The 19,928-nt window shown below is 44.6% G+C and overlaps 6 protein-coding genes across 6 annotated transcripts; 2 read left to right on the top strand and 4 right to left on the bottom strand.

Annotated features, from left to right (window-relative positions):
• Positions 1–1,029: 1,029 nt before the first annotated feature.
• On the bottom strand, positions 1,030–2,478 carry LACBIDRAFT_328727 (uncharacterized protein; the record flags this gene model as incomplete). Its single annotated transcript, XM_001882737.1, has 5 exons — positions 1,030–1,391; positions 1,551–1,982; positions 2,017–2,053; positions 2,125–2,339; positions 2,433–2,478. 5 exons carry the CDS (start codon positions 2,476–2,478, stop codon positions 1,030–1,032), a joined length of 1,092 nt encoding a protein of 363 aa, XP_001882772.1.
• Positions 2,479–6,107: 3,629 nt separating this feature from the next.
• LACBIDRAFT_328726 (uncharacterized protein) lies at positions 6,108–9,116 on the bottom strand (the record flags this gene model as incomplete). Its single annotated transcript, XM_001882736.1, has 7 exons — positions 6,108–6,236; positions 6,285–6,401; positions 6,464–6,997; positions 7,049–7,225; positions 7,766–7,862; positions 8,088–8,392; positions 8,679–9,116. The coding sequence occupies 7 exons, from the start codon at positions 9,114–9,116 to the stop codon at positions 6,108–6,110; spliced, it is 1,797 nt and encodes a 598-aa protein (XP_001882771.1).
• Positions 9,117–11,654: 2,538 nt separating this feature from the next.
• LACBIDRAFT_299985 (uncharacterized protein) lies at positions 11,655–11,989 on the bottom strand (the record flags this gene model as incomplete). Its single annotated transcript, XM_001882735.1, has 3 exons — positions 11,655–11,761; positions 11,816–11,936; positions 11,987–11,989. The coding sequence occupies 3 exons, from the start codon at positions 11,987–11,989 to the stop codon at positions 11,655–11,657; spliced, it is 231 nt and encodes a 76-aa protein (XP_001882770.1).
• Positions 11,990–12,650: 661 nt separating this feature from the next.
• LACBIDRAFT_328725 (uncharacterized protein) lies at positions 12,651–13,311 on the top strand (the record flags this gene model as incomplete). The annotated part of the gene is made up of 2 exons (XM_001882855.1): positions 12,651–12,798; positions 13,031–13,311. The coding sequence occupies 2 exons, from the start codon at positions 12,651–12,653 to the stop codon at positions 13,309–13,311; spliced, it is 429 nt and encodes a 142-aa protein (XP_001882890.1).
• Positions 13,312–14,930: 1,619 nt separating this feature from the next.
• On the top strand, positions 14,931–17,148 carry LACBIDRAFT_328724 (uncharacterized protein; the record flags this gene model as incomplete). Its single annotated transcript, XM_001882854.1, has 7 exons — positions 14,931–15,031; positions 15,166–15,226; positions 15,301–15,511; positions 15,670–15,738; positions 15,793–16,319; positions 16,370–16,534; positions 16,591–17,148. The coding sequence occupies 7 exons, from the start codon at positions 14,931–14,933 to the stop codon at positions 17,146–17,148; spliced, it is 1,692 nt and encodes a 563-aa protein (XP_001882889.1).
• Positions 17,149–17,381: 233 nt separating this feature from the next.
• On the bottom strand, positions 17,382–18,304 carry LACBIDRAFT_328723 (uncharacterized protein; the record flags this gene model as incomplete). Its single annotated transcript, XM_001882734.1, has 3 exons — positions 17,382–17,588; positions 17,643–17,837; positions 17,921–18,304. 3 exons carry the CDS (start codon positions 18,302–18,304, stop codon positions 17,382–17,384), a joined length of 786 nt encoding a protein of 261 aa, XP_001882769.1.
• Positions 18,305–19,928: the final 1,624 nt, after the last annotated feature.

Here is a 19,928-nt window from a genome sequence, read left to right as displayed (position 1 = left end):
ATAGTACTTTATAGGCTGGGTCCCGTATTACATGCACTTGCAGGTAAATCGTAATTCCTCCGAAGTTAAATGGAACATTTTTGGCGAGACCAAGGGTCTTTTCCACAGTTCTATTCGCACTTTGCATTTGAATGGTTATATCAGGATCCCAAGGGACTGCTAATTTCTTAGCAACCTTCGCATCCATTGATACAATTTGTGAGCCACCATCCAACAAGCTCTCTACTTGACCAAACTTATTAATTACTGGATATATCGATTTTAAAGCATGGGACTCTTTAGATACGTAAATCTCCTTCGGAGTTTCCGATGAGCCTAGGCCTTGCAAATATTGCTCAACAGGGTCTGTCAGGACTATAGAACCCTTTGGTATTACTCCATCATCCTCTGTTGTGCACATAAAAGTGGCTTTGATGTCCAAGTCATTTATATTGATTTTTCCGAAATTAAAATTATCTTCTTGCTTTTTAATTGGAGGTGCGTCTTTATCAACCTCCTCGACTATAGTTACTTTTCGATTGTGAGCAGTCTGAATTGGTACCTTCTTTTTAGCTAAGGCCTTAAACAATTCTTGCCTTACTCCAGGAGAAATGCTCATAAGTACTTCCGCGCTTAGAGTAACAGGTGCTTTTAACAGACTGTTCAACGCTTGTTCCTCATTTTTAACATTTTCTATTGGAGCTAAATGCTTGTATGCTATCGGGCGCTTCTCATAGAAAGGCACTGGGTCATACTCTTCAACCGATTCTTTCGCGTTACTATTTAAGTCTGGGATACCGAGATACGGTAATTGTTTGTGCCTTGGATTAGGATCCTCAACATCATCATTTCTTTCAAGTAATTTTTGATTATTTTTCAAAGTTTTCTTTGGTCCATTGAGATTTTCTGGTTTCTCAGGAGGAATTTCTTCTTCCTCTGATTCTTCGATAATCACAACTTTCCTACCCCTTTTCTTTGGTGCGTCCTCTGGTGCCTTTGGTTCTCCAGCATTGGGTTTAGTCTTACTGGAAGGCCCCTTCATCGGACTCTTTAGTTTCCCGACTGTCCCTGAGTCTCGGTTTGAGATCTACGGGTGACGGCAAACTGCGACGCATCTACGTCCCTCGTTTTATTGGGGTTTGTAACAAGGTTCGCAAGCATGTCGGTAAGTTTTAACACTTGGTTGTTCATGTTGAGAATCACATCGTCTCTTGTATCTCGCATCTGGTTTGTAAAAACGGAAATTTCATTTCCATTATTATTATCCGGTAGCCTGATTATACCTGGGACAACAGCTTCTTGACTAAAGACTTCTCCAGGCTCTGCAAACATATTATTTTGTAGAGTCAAATTTTGCCTACTAGCCTCCTCGACAATTTGTCGAACGGATTTTTCGCCATTCCCTCTAGGTACTGCAGTATTATTATGTGTAAAATACATTTGGTTCCCAAGAAGCTTGATTTTCTTCTGGGCTACGTGTGCTTCTCTATGTGGACAATTTGAAGTAAAATGGCCTGGTTCATCACAGTACCAACAGCCATCTGAAGTCATTTTATAACTCGCCACTTTACTTTGTGGGTTACTGATATTCAGCTGTTGGTGAACTAAAGTCTCTAAGAGTTTCTTCATTTCGATCTGCGTGTTTTGTACCATATTACGAAGTTCTGAATTCTGTTTTTGATCTACTTTAATTTGATCAAGGAACGTCGCAGTAATACTTCGCAATTCTTTGAATTCATCGTGCTCCATTTTAATTTCCCGTTTGCGCGCTTGAACTGATCTACCAGTCGATACAGCTCTCGCGTTGCTTGGGTGGTCTCGGGAGTCTCCAGTAAGACGTCCAGCGATGGTTTCTGCCATGTCTATGATGTCTATGATATCGTATGGATCTTCAGTTCTTCTAGCAGTGGTCTCATCCTCGTTGCCTTTCTGTTTTCGGTCTCTAGTTTGTTCAATATTCAAACTGGCCTTAACTTGATCAGCAAAGGAATCTGTCAGACAGCCTAAGAACATGTCAACTAGCTCTCGGTTGCTCACCAGTACTGGCGGCGCCATGAGTAATTTTTGTTGTGCCCTAAAACTTTGAGTTAAAATTTTCAACTCTGTCAAGTTCTTTTCTGCTAGCCGACTGTTTTCTCTACATACAGCTCTTAGTCCAGTTAAGGTCCCTTTTCCTGCATTTCCCGCATCAGGGTAATCTGCTATTAGAGCCTTTTTAAACTCGTCAAAGGAGCCGTCTTCGAATGTTTTAAATGCTTTCCATTCGAATTCAGTTTGTTGATCCGTATATTTTCCTAATTTCTTCTTTTTCTCCACGTCACTATTAATACCATATTCTGCGAAAAGATCTTCCATTTGGTCTAAGAAACGTAGAAGCTCAATTGGTTTCTCTTTATCGAAGAACGGGGCTCCCTTATTACCGGGTAATGGCATGGTCCTGTGTGAAGACCGACCTGTAGGGGCCAGTTCTTCTATGCTTGAACTCGATGGGTCAGGCATGATTATTGGGTTTCTTCTGGCTTTTGAGTTCGAAGATTTTGGTTCAGATTGACGAACAGCTTTCGCAGGTCGAATAGGTATAGGTTTTGGAGGTACTTCTTTTCTTAACAGGTAACGTTGTACGACTGGCTCAGCAGCGCGTTTGGGTTTCCGTGTAGGAGGTAAGGGTACTTGTGGACCTTCTCTAGCTCTTTTAGATGTGGCTGTTTCTCTGATTTTTATGGCTGCCGTTGTAAACGACTTTTGATGCTAGTTCTTGGTATTAGAAACTAGGCTTGGTTTTTTATGGTCTTTGGTTGATTCAAACAGATGTTTAAATAATTCGAAAACCGCTTTCAAACAACTTTTTCAAGTACAATTGAAAAAAACAAAACAAATGAAAACCCTCGCGGTGGGCTCCAGATGAGAAGACTGTGTCACGTGGGAGTGAGAATAGTGTAATCGGATGCGCTGACAAGATGCGTGAACACCTAAACAACACACACACACACAAACACCTTAAACACTTATCACCACAGGTACGTGCTCGGTACTTCGAGTTCGGGTTCGTACGGTAAACAGAATTACCACACTTGTTTTGTTAGAACCTAAGTAGAAGTTCGGGGAAACGTTTTTGTATATTTTATATCACTTGTCTAAGTCTAGTAGACCTTTTTGGAACAAAAGGTATTGTTTTACATGTGGGCACAGTATAGAATTCGAAACTTAGTAGTCTTCGAGGGGAAACAGCTTTTATTGGGACTGTCTCGGTGTTCTGGGATTGCGTTCTAACTGTATACGGAGAAATGACAAGGAAATTGTGCTTTGTAGACTTTTATAACTCCCTTGAGCTTTTATTATGCCTCTGATGCAGTCCAAACTAGTCTTAAAGACTCTTCAAGCATGCTCACTTGGATTCCTCGGTAATAGTAGAGAGCTCTCTTACTAATTGACGAGACAACCTTACAAAAGCTTTGTGATCCCCACTTAACACGCTGGTTCCGGGCACACGTTACTTATGTCTGCGAAGAAAAGTCCTTAAATTGATTACAAACTTATCCACTACCTCAGATGCTACTGGGAGTGCGACAGCTGGTCAACGCGGGGGATAATTCCTTGCGTTTCAGCCTGCGCGCATCCTCTTTTTATACTATTCTATGTCTTCTATTCATATTTACATGTCCGTGTGTTGTCCGAGAGGTCCAGTACTTTACAGTGCCCCTCCCATTCCTGCAGGAATCCACAGGAATCCACAGGAATCCACAGGAATGGAACAGGATTCCGCAGGAATGGAACAGGATTCCACAGGAATGGGACCGGAATCCACAGGAATGGAACAGGATTCCACAGGAATGGGACCGGAATCCACAGGAATTCCACTGGAATAGGACTGGACAGAGTAAGGTTGAAAAACCATGTAAATTTACCCCCATATTCTGATCAGCTTTTTATCATGTGACTGAATCTGTATTTATTCAACTCCAAGCTTATCCTGATAACTTAGTACCTTATAGAACCCACATCTAGTGAAGCAATAAGTTCATAGGTCAAATTATAATGTATTTAATAAGGACATAACATGTATTTTACTACATAATATTAAAGGAGGGGGAGAGGGACAAGGAAAGGTAGTAGGGACAAGGAGGGGGGGTAGGGACAAGGAAGGAGCAAGGGACATGGCAATGGAGAAGGAAAGGGGTGGGTAGAGACACAGAGGGAGTGATGGGGAGAGTGTGTGGTAGAGGGAGGGGCGGGAAGAGTGGTGAGGAGAGTGTGTGGTGGAAAGGGGGACCGATGGAGTGGGGAGAGTGTGGTGGGGACTCACGTTGTCGACGTCGCGTGTCGTCGTCGCGTTGTCGTTGTCGTTGTCCTCACGTGTCGTCGTTGTCGCGTTGTCGTTGTCGCGTGTCGTCGTCTCGTTGTCGTCGTCGCGTGTCGTCGTCGTCGTGTGTCGTTGTTGCGTTGTCGTGGTCGTTGTCGTGGGCGCTCGTCGCTGAGCTGTAGGATGGTGGAGCTGGGCGCTGGGCGTTGTTCGTGGGCGCTGCACGTTTTTTCATGGCCGGCGGGGCACGTTTGTGGGCGGTGTGCGACGTGGCACCTGGAAATTGAGCACTGGGGGTCGAGGGGGCTTGCCACGTCGACGTGGCACCTGGATGGTGAGCAGTGGGGCGGTGAGGGGGCCGTTTACTCACTTGGGTGGCCCAAATCAACCGGACGGTGACGATACCACGTCGTCACCGTCAGACGACGTGGTACGTCGCCACGTTGCATCGGCGTCGTCCGGTTGTGCGTCGTCGTCGTCCCGTTGTGCGTCCTCGTCTCATTTGGCGTCGTTGCGTCGTTGCCACGTCACCGATAGCGACGTGGCGGCGTTGCAGGGGGTTGTTTCGTGGCCGTTGTTTGCTGATGTGGCGTCGTCGTGGTTGTCGCTGTCGTCACTGTTGTTGTAGGTGGGCGGTCGACGTCGCAGAGAAGAGGATGTGGGTGGGGGGTGGAAAGGAATGAGTTTGTTTGGTTGTATTCTTTGTTTATTTCCCTTGTGTTACCAAACAAAGCCAACACGAATTCCGGTGGATTCCGTTCCTGCGAATTCCGCGGAACATTCCGGTGTCAATTCCGGAATGCCCAAATTCCGCCGGAATGGTAAGGCACCGGAATGATGAAAATAGCAGGTCTCCCTGCCAAATTTCATTCCTCCGGAATCCACCGGAATCCGCCGGAATGACCGGATTCCTGCAGGAATTAGGGGGGCACTGATAAGACCTCGAGAGGTCGGATGAATTAATACTGATTTTTAGTAAAGGTTCGAAGTGGCTCAGTTGTGTGTGGCACAACTGAGCTGACTTCTTTTAAGTTTTTGTAGTGTTTTCTCTATTGTGGCGACGCGACGCATCAGTATTGATGCGTACGCGGGAATCGCCGTAAACGGTTTTCACGATCGGTTCAGCCGAGACGAACGGTCCGCTTAGTGATTTTTCTCTCTATTATTAGATACTATGCCCGGGCCTCGGACCGCACGGCAAATCGTTCATAGTTTTTCTCTTTTGGCAGGCTTCGGAATATTTCATGAAGCTTAGTTTTCTTGGGTCAATGATGCCATGATTTGTGATGCGTTGATGCGCGTGATGCGTCTCTCCACATGACTTCTTGGATCATGCTTCGTAGCACGTGACCGAATGACTTCTCGCATCAGGTACGCGTCGAGTTTCTATGCTCGCGCGTTTATCTTTAGAATTAATATCTTTTAATCCATAATAAGTGAGACCCTGGTTTGGTGTAAACTCCAACACCCTGTGCAGGGGTGTTTTTACTCTAGAACACTCAGTAGCGTACTATTTCATGGTAGTGTAGCCTTTTATTAGACTTCAAGTATATTGAGGTGATTCAGTCACGAACCAACCACAATTCCTACTGTCTAAGGCGTGCACATTTCTCGGATGTAGACTTTAATCGACTAGACCGGGTTGCGTCTAACGATCCTTATGATCAATGTGACTGTATTTCTACTATAGGAGGTTTTATAGGAGAAATCGCTAAAATTCGCATTTTTACGGGTGTATTGTTACACTCTGTATCAGCGTGCATAATAAAAACAGTCAAGTATCTTACTGTTTCATGACATACAATAGTGTGGCCCTCCTGGAGGATACTTAATTGTTTACAGCCGTGTGCTGAACATAGGGCGCGGTCTTCTTGATCATCTTGGGGCGTGGTTTGGGACGTGATTTCTTTTCTGTCAGTTGTATTATCTCTTCACGGTGAATGTAATCAGGTCCAAACTATTTGATGTCATGTGAGTCACCTCAAACTTAGTAGGTTTCACTTACCTGAAGATCATCATCATCTCCAGGACAATCCTGGTGATTCAAGTCTTCCATCCTTGCATACGGATCCCAATCTTGGTGATGTCCTGTGTCCAAGCCCCATTGATAAAGTCTTCCATCCTTGCATATGGATCCCAATCTTGGTGATGTCCTGTGTCCAAGCCCCATTGATAATAACTCACGATCCCCGCAGCTCTTGAAACCTCAAACATCTCGGTCTCCAGATTCTCCAAGGCCTCGTGTTCAACATCAATGTCGAACAAGACTGAAGGGATACTTGTAAATTGGATCCTCCAAGCCTCGTTGATGATTTCTGGCTGTGTGAGTACCTTGAACTTTGGTTCATTTTTGATGTGTTCTGCGCTGTAAAGGGTGAACGCATGAGCTAGCGGTAAGCGCCCGAGCCAGGTCTCTGCATTTTTGCTGATGTGACACAGAAACCAATTTGCGATCTGGGCTCTCTGGACGATAGAAAGAGCTCCACAATACAGAACCAAGCTTGTTTGAAGAGGCTTTTTGCCGTTTTCTAACCAATCTCTTGCCAGGATGATTTCACTCTTCACGTCGTCTGGACCGTAGCATGTGAATAATTTCTTCAGAAGCTTTTTGAATGGCGAGAGGATTTTGTTGATCTCCTCACTGTATGGTATTTCAGATGGATCTGTGAGAATGTCTTCAGAGGTTTCGATGTCCCAGGCATGTTTCCATTTTCCAAGCTAAAAATGTGGGTGAGTAAATTATCTGATTAAACCAATGGTGTCGCTCACCCATATTGCTCGTCTTGCCAATCGGTTGTTCCACAATGAATCGACAATGTCCTTGGTATTCACAACAGAAAATCCACCAGCTGCAGGCTTATCCTTGTCAAGAAATTGATTTTCCCTCCACCAATGCACCCTCCAACCGTGTTGCACTGCCTGAATCAGGTGCACTGGATACCAAAACTGCTCACATCTCGCTAGCGCGCCTCTCCCCACTCTAATGAACAAATTTAAGTACCATTCATAGTGGAGAATATCGAGGTCTGACCATAATCGTAACTTGAGTGGTTTATTCAATGCAAGACCTGCCTCAAGCTCCCTGTAAGATTTTTTGGTCAACTTGAACACTAATATGGACAATTCAAATCCTTACTTTTGTTCAGACTTCCTTGACAAGGGAAAATAGTGGGACAAATCACATGAATCACAGATAAACGGGCATCTGGCACAAGGTTACTGGCTCTTCCATCGCACTGGCACGCAATATGAGACCAATCACGACATTGATTGCATTGGATAGCCACCCCATGCTCATGGCGATAAAGAATATTACCATTACCAATGATCCCACATTGGCAGTTCAACTCAAATTCTGAATTTGGGAGAGAAGACAGAGGGCTAGGTGGAGTAGTCGGTGATCCAGGTTGGGAGATTACACCTTCCTTGGGCTCTGGAGACAGAGATTCCTCAGTAATGTCAGCTGGTGCATTGCGAGAAACATACTCGAGGATCTGTGATCTCAAAGGGGTTCAAAAGCCAGGTGCACTTGTTGCTCTTGAGCTTGACAAATTGGTCTGAGTGGTAGGTCATTGAAAAGAGCCTGTCAAAATTATTTGTCAAGAATTGCAAATTGCATTTCTTGGCAAGGGCAGCTGTTCAAACTTGAAAGAATAAATCCTGTGCAACAGCTCCTCCACAAAGCAAATAAAAAGCCTGATAGACCACAAAATTTTGAGGTAGGTCAACATGCTTTCCAGCCACATGAGTATCAAAGCTGGCAGGTTTGTCTCTGATTGGGTGACCATTATTCGTCAAATCATCATACATATAGATGACCTTCTTGTTGTCTGAGGCATACTGAGCAATAAAATGATTGCCATCTTCGTTGGTCAAGGCTAGTCCCATGAGATCATAAACAAGTCCATGAGAATTTGCTGCAGATTGGGTATGAGGAAGCAGTGTTGAAGGAAAATCCCATTCCTGAGGCATGGTCTTGGATGGATGCTCATCACCAACTTCAAAGAAGTGGGAGAGAAGTAAGCAGATAACAAATATCTTCTCTGGCACCCAGACAAAGAGGTACAGTCTTCTTGACGTGCCAGCAACTAGTTGCTGGAACTTGCTCTTTGTCTAGGGAGACCCAATCCACAAAATACAGGGCAAAATCTCCCTGAAACTGTTTGAAGTCGTGTGGTGTCAGCTGTTGGATTTGTCGCCATTGAGGGTGGTGAGAAATCTCAACAAGAGGACCACCAATACTGGATGATCCTGTGCAGTAGTGAATCTCGATGAAGAGTGTTTCGAAACTGGAAACTGGATGATAGGATGAATGCACTTCCTCCAGTTTGACCAGCTCTGCAAATCAGGCCTAAAAAGAAATGAATCAGTCTCAGGTGAATATGGCAAAGATACGTACAAAAAGTGATTCAAATCCACTAACAGTCTCGAAAACCTTCTTTTTCTTCAGATGGGTACATAGGGAGTCCCATTGACGATGGAGGAATGTTGATGTAGTCTTTTCAGCCTCATTGAGATCATACCACTCCAACAAATGAGAAAATGCTGGACGTATTGCAGAGTTTTCTGGAAGTGCATTATAAATAGCCTTGAATTCATCAACTGAACAGTGCATGGTGGTATGGAGAAGTTGCAACGAAGAGTCGAGCCAGCAAGAATTCTTGAACCAGGGATAGCTTGGCAGGTCTTGAACAGCAGGACTGGTAGCTGGAGACTCTGCTATCTTTGGGTCTGGTTTCATCAGCTTTGGTTTCTTCAGCTCTGGTTCCTTTTTTGTGAAGCTTTTTAATGTCAATTGCTTTTGCTTCGCATTTGTGCCCAAGAGTTCCTTGTTCATGTCTGGTGGGTGTCCATCATTCTTTTTGCACTTTTTATCTGCAGGTTTTCTGGAGCATGTGGGTTTTGTTCGACCAATATTCTCCTTGACAATCTTCCATGGCTCTGCTTTGCCATAGCAGATTGGCTTCCCTTCTATTGATTTATCTGCATTAGAATACATTCAAGAGACAATAAAATGAGTTGCTCCATCATGAAGGTGTTCATAATATACAGCGACAGCATGTAAGGAGTACATCCCTTCTAGGAATTCATGATTATGGCCACAGGCACTGTAAAGCTTCCAATGCATTGCTTCCTCTGCATTATTGTCAGCTGGCAGAAAATCCCAAAGATCAATATCCATTTTTCTCTCAGACTTGAAGAGCATAGATGCATGAGCCGGCCATGTCCACCATTCCATCCAGGAAGCAAGCTTAGGGAAATCACATACCAGGAGCAAAGCCTGTGAAGTGAATTCTGCTGAGGTCGGAAGCATTAAGAGGCCCAATGCATGTGTGATAAACACATCCACCATTGCAGGTGAAATGATGCCAGAGATACAGCTGACATGCAAAACACCAGTGCAGTAATGTTAGTGTTTGGAAGTCCGGTCTTGTGACTGGAAAAAGACCGTAACCAGACTGGACCAAGACCGCAAAAGACCGGACCTGCAGTTACGGTCTTTTATTTTTGAAATGTAAAGACCGCAAAAAAACCGGTTAACGTGAACCGGTCTTGACCAGTTTGGACCGGTCTTTTGTAGCCCCTTAAATACCCTTTAAAACACACCCAAGAACGTACGATTTGGTAAAAAAATGAGAGAGATATGAATTAAAATGTAAATTACTTTTGAGAATAATAGATGTACCAGACTTATTTTATAGAAGCACCACTTCCTAACGGAGTTTAACGTTCTTGGGCTCGTTTTGAAGCTATTAGAGATGTTAATAAATTTACCGATTCATAAATTTAAAATATTGGCCTAAAGACCGGTCATAAACCGGTTAAAACTGATGCAGACCGAAACTGGTCTATAGACTGCAAAAAACTGCAGTCTGCGGTCTTTTTGCAGTCCGGTCTGGTCTTTTGACTTCTGGGGAAAAGGCAGACCGGTTACGGTTACGGTTAACGCCCCTGGGCATCAAAAAACCGGACCGAACTGGACTTTCAAATACTAGGTAATGGTCTCTACATCCTTTTAGGAGATGCTCTGCAGCCACCTGAAGTTCCTGCTGATTTCGTGTATTATCACGTCAAGCCATCCAGAAGACAACGAAGCCTCAAATGAATCCACTACACTCTGCCTCACTGAAGTCCATGACCTGACAAATTAACAATTCAACGAGGGAAAAGTTGGTGGAATAAAAAATGATGACATATCCCTGTGAAGAGATCATCCATTATGGGAATCCCTCGTGCTTCTGCCTCATGAGCGATGCTCATAATAACTGCAAGGAAGTGGTTCTCGAAGTGGATGGCACTAGTTCTGTTTGAGTAGGATAAGACTCCAGGAACCCAGCATAAGAGTGTTGAGCAATGAGTTGAAGAAACAACAAGGAGGGAAGTTCGCTCCTTCCAAAAGTCATGAGTAGCGTCATTCACCATTCCATTGACTGAACCCTCCAAATGCTGATTCTTGACCATTTGTGATCACATGAGATTTGTCTGGACTGATATGACCACATTTTCACTGAGAGTGGAATGGATAACAAAGTTTGGATGCTCATTAGCAAACTTGGAAAATGAAGCTAACAGAGCATCGGTGCCCTGGATGTGACCCTTCTTGAGTTTTGAATGCTCTTTGCTGACACAGTGAGCATTCAAAGACACATCTGAGATATCCGCAATGGATTTGCCAGGCCCATCGAGTCCTGGAACTCCAATGATTAGTTGAAGTGGTCCTGATTTTGGATGTGCCTTGACTATTTCTTCAAATTGTCACTGTTCATTGGGAAAGAGGTGTAGTATATGAGTCAGTCAACGGTGCATATGAAAGCCACCATTTTCATAATGAACGCCATCTGACCATTGCCAGAGGTAAGAAATTATGTTGCACCTGCAGTGAGAGAGCTCAGCCCCACATTGACATGGTTCAGTTAACTGCTTGTTAATTCCTTGAGCTGCTGTGTGGGGTTGGACAAGTGTTTTGCAAAGTGGATTGTCACATTCAATGACCCCCAGGCAGCGTCTTGAGGATTTCTTCCCTCCCTCCCAGTTTTCAGCATGCTCATTTCCTTTTTGATCACCTCTGTTAACTCGAACGGCCCAATGCACACAGAGATTTCCTGTTGCTTCTATCTCCGCAGGTGTAAAGTCGTGCTTGAAGTTTCCATTGGGCCAACCATCCCATTCCCTGGTGTCAATATAAACTGAATCAGAGGGATTGCTTTTGTGTAGAGTGGGGAGAGATGAGGATTTTAAAGGTGTGGAAGTGACTGGTACATAATTCCCATCCAAAGTATGCTTGTAAAAGACATTGTCTTTTGATACAGAATTCCCAGACTGCAAGGCACATTTATTCTGGGAGATAGTGATAGCTTCTAGATGTAATTGAAAATCAGTCCAATTCCATGATTTCAATGAGCAGTGATGCACGGGCTGCCTTGTTGGGTGATGTGACCTTTTCCTCTCCAATACCTCCTTCAATGTACCTCAATAGATGGCCTAACACAATCCAACTAATTAGAAAATATTTAATATTGCATGACTTTGACATACCGTCCATGCTATACACAGGTATTAGGTCCTGAAATTTTTTCACAGTCGAAACAGCCCTTTTAGATTGTGCTTCATGTGGTTCTGGTGGCCCAAAGTACCGAAAAACATATCTGAGAAAGTCCTACATGAAATATTTAGAATCTGAATCTGGTTTAATATTGGGGGACTCACCATTGTCTTGAGAAAATTGCCTTTCAATGAAGGAGAAAGTAAGGAAGAATCAGGATGATATTTGTTGACCCAATCACTTTCCATTGAACGGAACCTAACTCTAAATTGTGGCTTGATGCATCATCCAAAGACCCAGTATTTATTAATTTAAATGGGTAGTGTGCATGGGTGTTCACAAGTGTGTGTTAGCATGATAGTAGTGTGCTAGTGCATGCAGACGTGTGCTGGTGTGTGGACAAGCATGCAGATGTGTGGATGAGTGTGACCTTCAGGGGTCAGTAATGTGAGGATGCATGCTGATGTGTGAGCACATGCATGCATCTGCATGGTGATGCGTGTCAAGGTCCTGAGCATGCATGACTGCTGCATGCATCACTGATTCAGTACAGAAAGTTGCTATTACCATCATTAACAATCTTTAAGATGTTTGAACTTAATTGACGTCATATGGGAATGACAAAGTAATTCAGAAGGATTGAATTTACAGCCGTTCCGGAAAAGGATGAGAATGTGGGAATTTTTTTGGCATAGATTCCATAGTTACCAAATCAGGAATTGGCCTGTTCTTTGACCCATTCCACCACTGTTCATGCCCCATAACCATGCAAACCTGTTCTAATAGTGCCCACACTTCGAGGTCTTTACCCTCCCCCACGTAATCCATATGGACTCCAGTGGACTCCAGTGGATTCCAGTGGCCCTCTTACCAGGCCAGATTGGCTGGCAGAATGCCCAGTCCAGTCCAGTCCAGTCCAGTCCAGTCCAGTGGACTATGAGTCCAGTCGGAGTCCAGTGGAGTCCAGTGGATTCCAGTATATTATTACTACTATTATATATGAATATAACTAAAAAAGCGAAAATAGACTATACAATATACAAGCCATACTTACAATTTTATTGATCAATGAATGGAAGGGTTATAATTTACATATAGTGTGGGTCAGTGATAGCTGCAATAAGGATTCATGATTTTGTTCAGTCTGCGGGGTGAGGTCACGTGACTTACTTGAGGGCGTGCCATATCGTCACATCTTCTATTTGCAGCATGGTCACACTTCCGTGACCATCCCATTCCCTTCCACCACCACCACCACCCTTCACCACTCCCCTCCAACGCCGCCAACGCCAACGCCGCCCACGCCAACGCCAACGCCGCCAACACCAACGCCAACACCAACGCCGCCAACGCCAACGCCGCCCACGCCAACGCCAACGCCGCCCACGCCAACGCCAACGCCGCCCACGCCAACGACGCTCATGCCCACGCCAACGACGCCCACGCCAACGTGGAAGGACAGGCCAAGAACGAGGGACGGCGCCCATGACGTGGCCACGTCATGGGCCAACGGTATGTATGCCCCACCACCCCAATGCCCCGTTCTCGCCATGACAGGCACCAGCGGCACACGACAACGATGACGACACACGAGGACGACGACGACGACTACACGCGGGGACGACGACACACACGACGACGACACGCGGCGACGACGACGACACACGTTGACGACTACACGCGGGGACGACGACACACAACGACGACGACGACACCCGACGACGACTACACGTGGGGTCGACGACACACGACACGACGACACGCGACAACAACAACGACACGCGACAACAACGACAACAACGAACGAGCGCCCACGAAAACCCCACCCCCACCACACCCGAAAAATGACATGCCCACGAAAAACGACGAACGCCCACCACCGCCGACGCGAGCGCGGAACGGCGACGAGGGCCAGCAGCACCACCCTTCCCCTCCACTCTCTCCCCCTATCACTACCTCCTCTCTTCACCACTCCCACTCCCCTCCACTCTCTCCCCCCTTCACTCCCTCCCCCCCTCCCCCTTTCCTTGCTCCTCTCTCCCCCCCTCCCTTTCCTTCCCCCTTCCCTCTATTCCTCTCTTCCCCCTCCCTTTCCCTCCCCCCCCTCTCTTTCCCTTTCCCTTCCCCCTCCCTCCCCCCTCTCTGTAACATAGAATTTAGTATAATTAATTAATTTAATTAATAAATATACTTCAATATTATTTTTTGTTTTGAAGTCTAAGTTCAGGAATTCTGGATTAACTTAGGTCTGTGGCAGTCCAGTCCAGTCCAGTTTTGTGTTGGGAGAGTCCAGTGGAGTCCAGTTTTGTAATTTGCAGTCCAGTCCAGTCCAGTCCAGTCCAGATTTGTGCTTGCAGTCCAGTGGAGTCCAGTGGAGTCCAGTTTTGTGCTGGGAGTCCAGTTTTGTGGATATTGCCAGTATGTAGTGAAGTCCAGTGGAATCCAGTGGAATCCAGTGGAGTCCATGTGGATTATGTGGGAGATGGTAAAGTACTGCCACACTTCACTCAACGACGACAACGACGACATCTATGCCAGTGATCACGCTGCTAGCCCTTTTGAGATGACTCCAGACAATAGTGATACGTTGATAGAGAATCCGTTATCAGGTACGTGAGCAAAGGACTACATCATTTGTTTACTAACTCTAAGCCTGATATAGAACTTAGGGTCTGTCCGGCAACGAGAATCCATTTTCATTCTCATTTTCATCTTCATTTGATGGCTGACAAATTGGGTCACACACCAAATTGGGCAACAACAATAACTGGGCTCCTTGGACAACCCACATTCCGTTGTTATATTTTCTATGTACAACACAGTAAGTTTCTACTGTCAGCTATAGCATGTATTTCTTTTCAATTTTTATTTTGCAAAAATCATGCATATTTACTTTATTCATGTAAATTAGATACAACCAATCTGTATTTAAAATACCTACTTGTTGGTTTTACACCCATAGGCTGCTGTAATACCTATGATAAAGCCNTATGGCATAACTTGATGGGTAAGGAACAGGAAACTTTGTTATTTCTTAAAGCATTTCTGTAAGAATTAATTTTGGACAGCAACAGAAACCTGACTACATTCCAACTACATTTAATAAATATGTACTTATGGGGAGCAAATTTTTCTGTTCCTTACCCATCAAGTTATGCCATAGGCTTTGTTATAGGTATTACAGCAGCCTATGGGTGTAAAACCAACAAGTAGGTATTTTAAATACAGATTGGTTGTATGTAATTTACATGAATAAAGTAAATATGCATGATTTTTGCAAAATAAAAATTGAAAAGAAATACATGCTATAGCTGACAGTAGAAACTTACTGTGTTGTACATAGAAAATATAACAACGGAATGTGGGTTGTCCAAGGAGCCCAGTTATTGTTGTTGCCCAATTTGGTGTGTGACCCAATTTGTCAGCCATCAAATGAAGATGAAAATGAGAATGAAAATGGATTCTCGTTGCCGGACAGACCCTTATATTCGTGAATATGAATCCCCAGACCATTGAGAAGAGTCTGGGGATAAAGAGCACTACAAAGAAAAAAGAAAGCATCATCGACATTGATGACAAGGATGAGGGTGCCGAGCAAGCGCATATAGAAAAGAACAAGAAGAAGAAACGGCCCTCTATTCCTGTTGCATTTTGTTTCACTTCTCTTGTGTATTCTACCACTATTGAGTGTTGTTTCTAGACAATTCCGATAGCGAGGACAACATGAGGTCGCAGAAGAAGAGAAAAGTGAAGTCCACAAAGAAGAAGCACGACTCTAATGCTGGTCAGTTACCTTTGACATTGAACTAACTGATACAGTGGTCTGATAGTGTGTATTTCGATGCAGATTCAGATTCAGAGGCGAGGAGTGTTGGAAAAGCAGGGAAATCAAAGAAAAAGAAGGTTATCGCATCTGGTACGTTGCCTTCAACCTTATCACTGTACAGTTCTAAGTGGAGCAAACAATTAGATGACTCTGGTGATGAGATACCTCCTGTTGATCTCACAATCTTTGTCTACGTGGAGAAGCCGAATCCTCCTCATACGGCAAAAGGTAATGTCGAAGAAAGTGACAGGTATGCGCACAAAGGGCCTTTCAAGCTCAGTTCCAATGACAGCTATGGCACCTTCCTCCACAAGGTGTCCACTGCACTGCCATGCCCAATCCTTCATATCATCGAGGAGAAGATGTCTTGGAAGCCTCAGACGCCACAAAATGCGAAGCCTTTGCCTATGGGTGCAGCGACTGGTTACTCAACAATGATTGATGCTCTGAAGGTAAAGCGGGTGGGCGCACGTGTTGGGATCGTCATCATGCCGCCACTGAAAAAGCCTGATGAAGATATGGCAAATATGTCACATATCTGTTCCTTGTCTGCCCTCATGCTATTTATCCAGTTCTGGGATGCAGATGGATCAGGAAAGGCAATCAAAAAGGGATTCGATTGCTCAGAGCTTGAGTTTCGATCTACAGGGGACAGTATCGTTCAGCAGAAGGTGTGTGATAAAAATTCTTTTTGGTGACAATATCCTCATTGTTATTCTAGGAGCGCTTTGATAAGACGATCACTCCCATCCTTTCGGAATTGAAGACGAAGTACCCAGTCGGTAATCAACTGCTTTTCTCTGACCAGCGTGTTTACAAGGATTCTGCCACTGGATGGTTTTATGACTTGACGGAAGCGTGCCTCAACATTTGGGCATCGCATATAGTTTGTCATTTGATATTTCACACATTTCCCCCCCCCCTTTTTTGACCTAAGTTTAGGCTCGCAATGCGGCTACATTGGACACACTACCACAATCAACGCACTTCAATCACAACACGCGTATTCGACCCAAGAAGACTACCAATCAATCAGACATGTCTATAGCACTGGCCGCCCCTGAGAACACCGCTCTTCCTGCTGCGGTCTCCACTCCGCCGGCTGCTCCTCCTGCGACGACCACAAGTTCCCTGGTCGAGCTCATGATGCTGCAGATGTTGCAACAGCAACAACAAAATTTGATGAAGGCGCCCGCTCCGACTATTCCTGCCACTGTCACTCCTCTCTCTGATGCCTCAACATCTCTCAACACTGCATTTTACGATATCCCTACTGTTCCACTTGTTGACTTCTGCACTTGGTACCGCATTGATGAAAAGGACAAGGCTCATCTCAAAAAGCTAGAGTTTCAACCTGGCGACAGTATCGACCTCCTGGGATCTGACGAATGGAAAGAAAATGCAGGGTTCACTCAACTCTCATGGGCGCGAATGAAAGCAAAGAATCAGCAGTTTTTGCAGGATGTTCAGATGGGGAAGTGGATTAGGTATGAGACATAAATGTTCGTTTTCACATTGCATTGCAAATTTTACTGTACTGTTCTCTATGTGCTTTTGTGCTATAAAAACTTTACTCTACGTCATCATGACCAATGTAACCTGCATGCCAAAACCAATTCAATGCCATCTCCGCAGTGATACATCCAAGTGAGTCTAGTAAGATCGGGTCATCATGGCCTCATAAAGTTTCACCATGGCAACAGAGGTATGCCTTCCAAGTGCTGAAAGATTCCTCAATCGGATTCAGGTCTGGTGAGTAAGGTGGTAAATACAACAGCATAATCTCTGTCGATCGAGTAAGGGTCATAGATAAGGTCAGTGATTATGGAATACACACGCAAGTCATTGAGAACATCCTGGAGAGTGTCGGTGTGATGAATGCGGCAGTTATCCATGATAAGGACACTGTGCATGTCAGGAAATGGCTTCATGACGGGGACCTGAACCATAATCACAAGAATTAGGCCAGCGGTGCTGTGGAAAAATGCACTCACCACTTCCTCGACAATAAAATCAAAGAACTCGTATGAATGTAAAGACCCTGGAACAACACGAGATGCGAGATAACCAGTTTTACTCATTGCGGCGACGGAGAGTAGCAGTCGCCGCAAATGAAAGGGGTTGTGAGGATAGCATCTTGCCCAATAGGTGCGCGCCCATAACAACGCATTAGTGTATGCTTGTTTTTGCTGGACTCATTGACGACCACAAACTCATCACCAGTCCCAGAAAAGCTGTGTTGAATATTGTGGAGGAACTCGGCCCTTCGTACCTTGTCCCTCTCAATTGCAATCTTGCGGAGAACCTTCCGTGTGAGACCTGCCCTCTCCAGGGTTTCTTGAAGAGCCGAAGTCGAGATTGCGATGTCATGGAAGATCGCCAGATGCCACTGAAGTTCGTCAAGGTAGACAGTAGAGTTTTGTGCATATACATCCCTGATGGTGTTCATCACAATCATGCCAATGATTCTTGGGCATCCTCGAATAGGTGGTGGTGGTGCAGTTGTTGAGCTGAATTCCTCGAAGAGTGCTGCCCAGCGATATAGACTTGCCTGGGAAACGCAGAGTGTCGAGCATACATCCTCTCGAGACCAGCCAAGTTCCCAAAGACAAAGCGCACAGTCCTTCATATCTGAGCTGATCTTCCAAAAGACCATTCTGACAGCAACTAGAAGGCGCGGGAGGTTGGAGGGCAATGCGAAGGCTTGGGGAGTGTTTGTTACAGTGAAGAGGACATGCTTCCTAATTTGGTAACTACAGAATTTACACCGAAAAAAAAATTCCCACATTCTCATGCTTTTCCGGAATGGCTGTAATGACATCAAGATGGTTTTTCTCTGCCAGAAAACGGGGAAGTTTTTATCATTATGTCTCACATTTTTCCATGACATGTTCAAAAAAGCTGTGCAATGCTGGGCTACTAAAATAATGTGTATACAAAGGAAAATAAAGCTATGAAGCTTGCTGACCCAAAAGCCAATCTTGTCTAATCTTGTCTTCACTTCGTTGTTTTGTTAGACTTATTAGAGGATGTTCCTTCCATTATTTCTCAAAAAAATTGGGATGGGTAGGAAGCCTTCCTTTAGTTCTACACATTTAAATTGTTTTCAGAGAAAGGGGCTATGAGTGTGGAGGTCAGTTGCATGAATATAGAGCCCGAATGGACTGGATTTTGTTCTTTGAAGGTGGGAAACATTACATCATCAGAATTGATACTGTGCCCACTTTTGGCAGGGTTTAATCACCCTTGAGTGGCATGGGAAACAGATGAATTCAGACCTCTGTTGGAAAGTTATCTTCTGACTGTCCTTATTGTAGTATAGTGATGTAGTAGGTGCTTTAATCTACACACAGCAGTCTATTTTTTGTTAAATTGGCACAGAATATTGCCAGGATGGTACACATGTGCACCATCATCTGTGTGATACTTGTGTGGCAAGTGTGCAAGTTGCGTGACATCCGTGAAAATTAGCATGCAAGTGGCACACATGCCATGCTCATGCCACACAGATTTCTAGTTGCCCCATGTGAAGGCTTTCAGAGAGTATCTCAATTGCATAGAGGAGACTGGTTTGGGTCATGGTAGGAAGGGACAGGATGGGGAAGGAATGGAATGGAAGAGGAAAAGGTCACGGTTGTTGCCAAGCTTGGCTGGAGAAACGGGGTGAGGCCTTGAGGGCTTGATGCACTTCTTGTTCTTGCACTGCTTCTGAGCACCCTAGCTTGTCTCTTATTTGACATTTACATAAGTTACATTCAATAGCTGTACTGTACTGTATATATTTTCTTGCTATTCAGTCTCCGAGTAAGTCAATGCAGGTAGCTATCGAGTCTTAGCACAGTCTGATTTCCACCACACTGGAAAAAGAGATTCGAATCTGATCCTCAACTTTATGATGTAGACATGAATTGGGAATCATACCCTTCTACCCCAGTGCAAGTTCTCAGGGCCAGCAGGTGTTGGCCCCCATACTATACACCATTCCTGATTTCCTGGATGTATACCAATAACTTGAATACCTACCAAATACCTACAGTTGAGTGCAAAAAGAATGAAGGTTGGTTCATTTTTCTGGTTCTTTCTAAGAATCTATTGTACCTCAAATGTATTTGTGTATTCTTTTACATTATGTAGTTGTGTTACACTTCCCTTGGTATGGACTAATTTCAGTGAAAGCTGGAGCCTTGAGAAGGTTTTTATTCTGGAGGCCATTTTTGGCATCTGAAAAAAAAAATATGCGTTAACTGGAGAGGTAGCCAGAACATACCTCTGGTCAACCT

This window comes from Laccaria bicolor, genomic scaffold, assembly GCF_000143565.1.
Source record: "Laccaria bicolor S238N-H82 LACBIscaffold_18 genomic scaffold, whole genome shotgun sequence".
Taxonomy (NCBI): domain Eukaryota; kingdom Fungi; phylum Basidiomycota; class Agaricomycetes; order Agaricales; family Hydnangiaceae; genus Laccaria; species Laccaria bicolor.
Note: the sequence above shows the minus strand (reverse complement) of the source record. Positions and strands in the feature narration are given on the sequence as shown.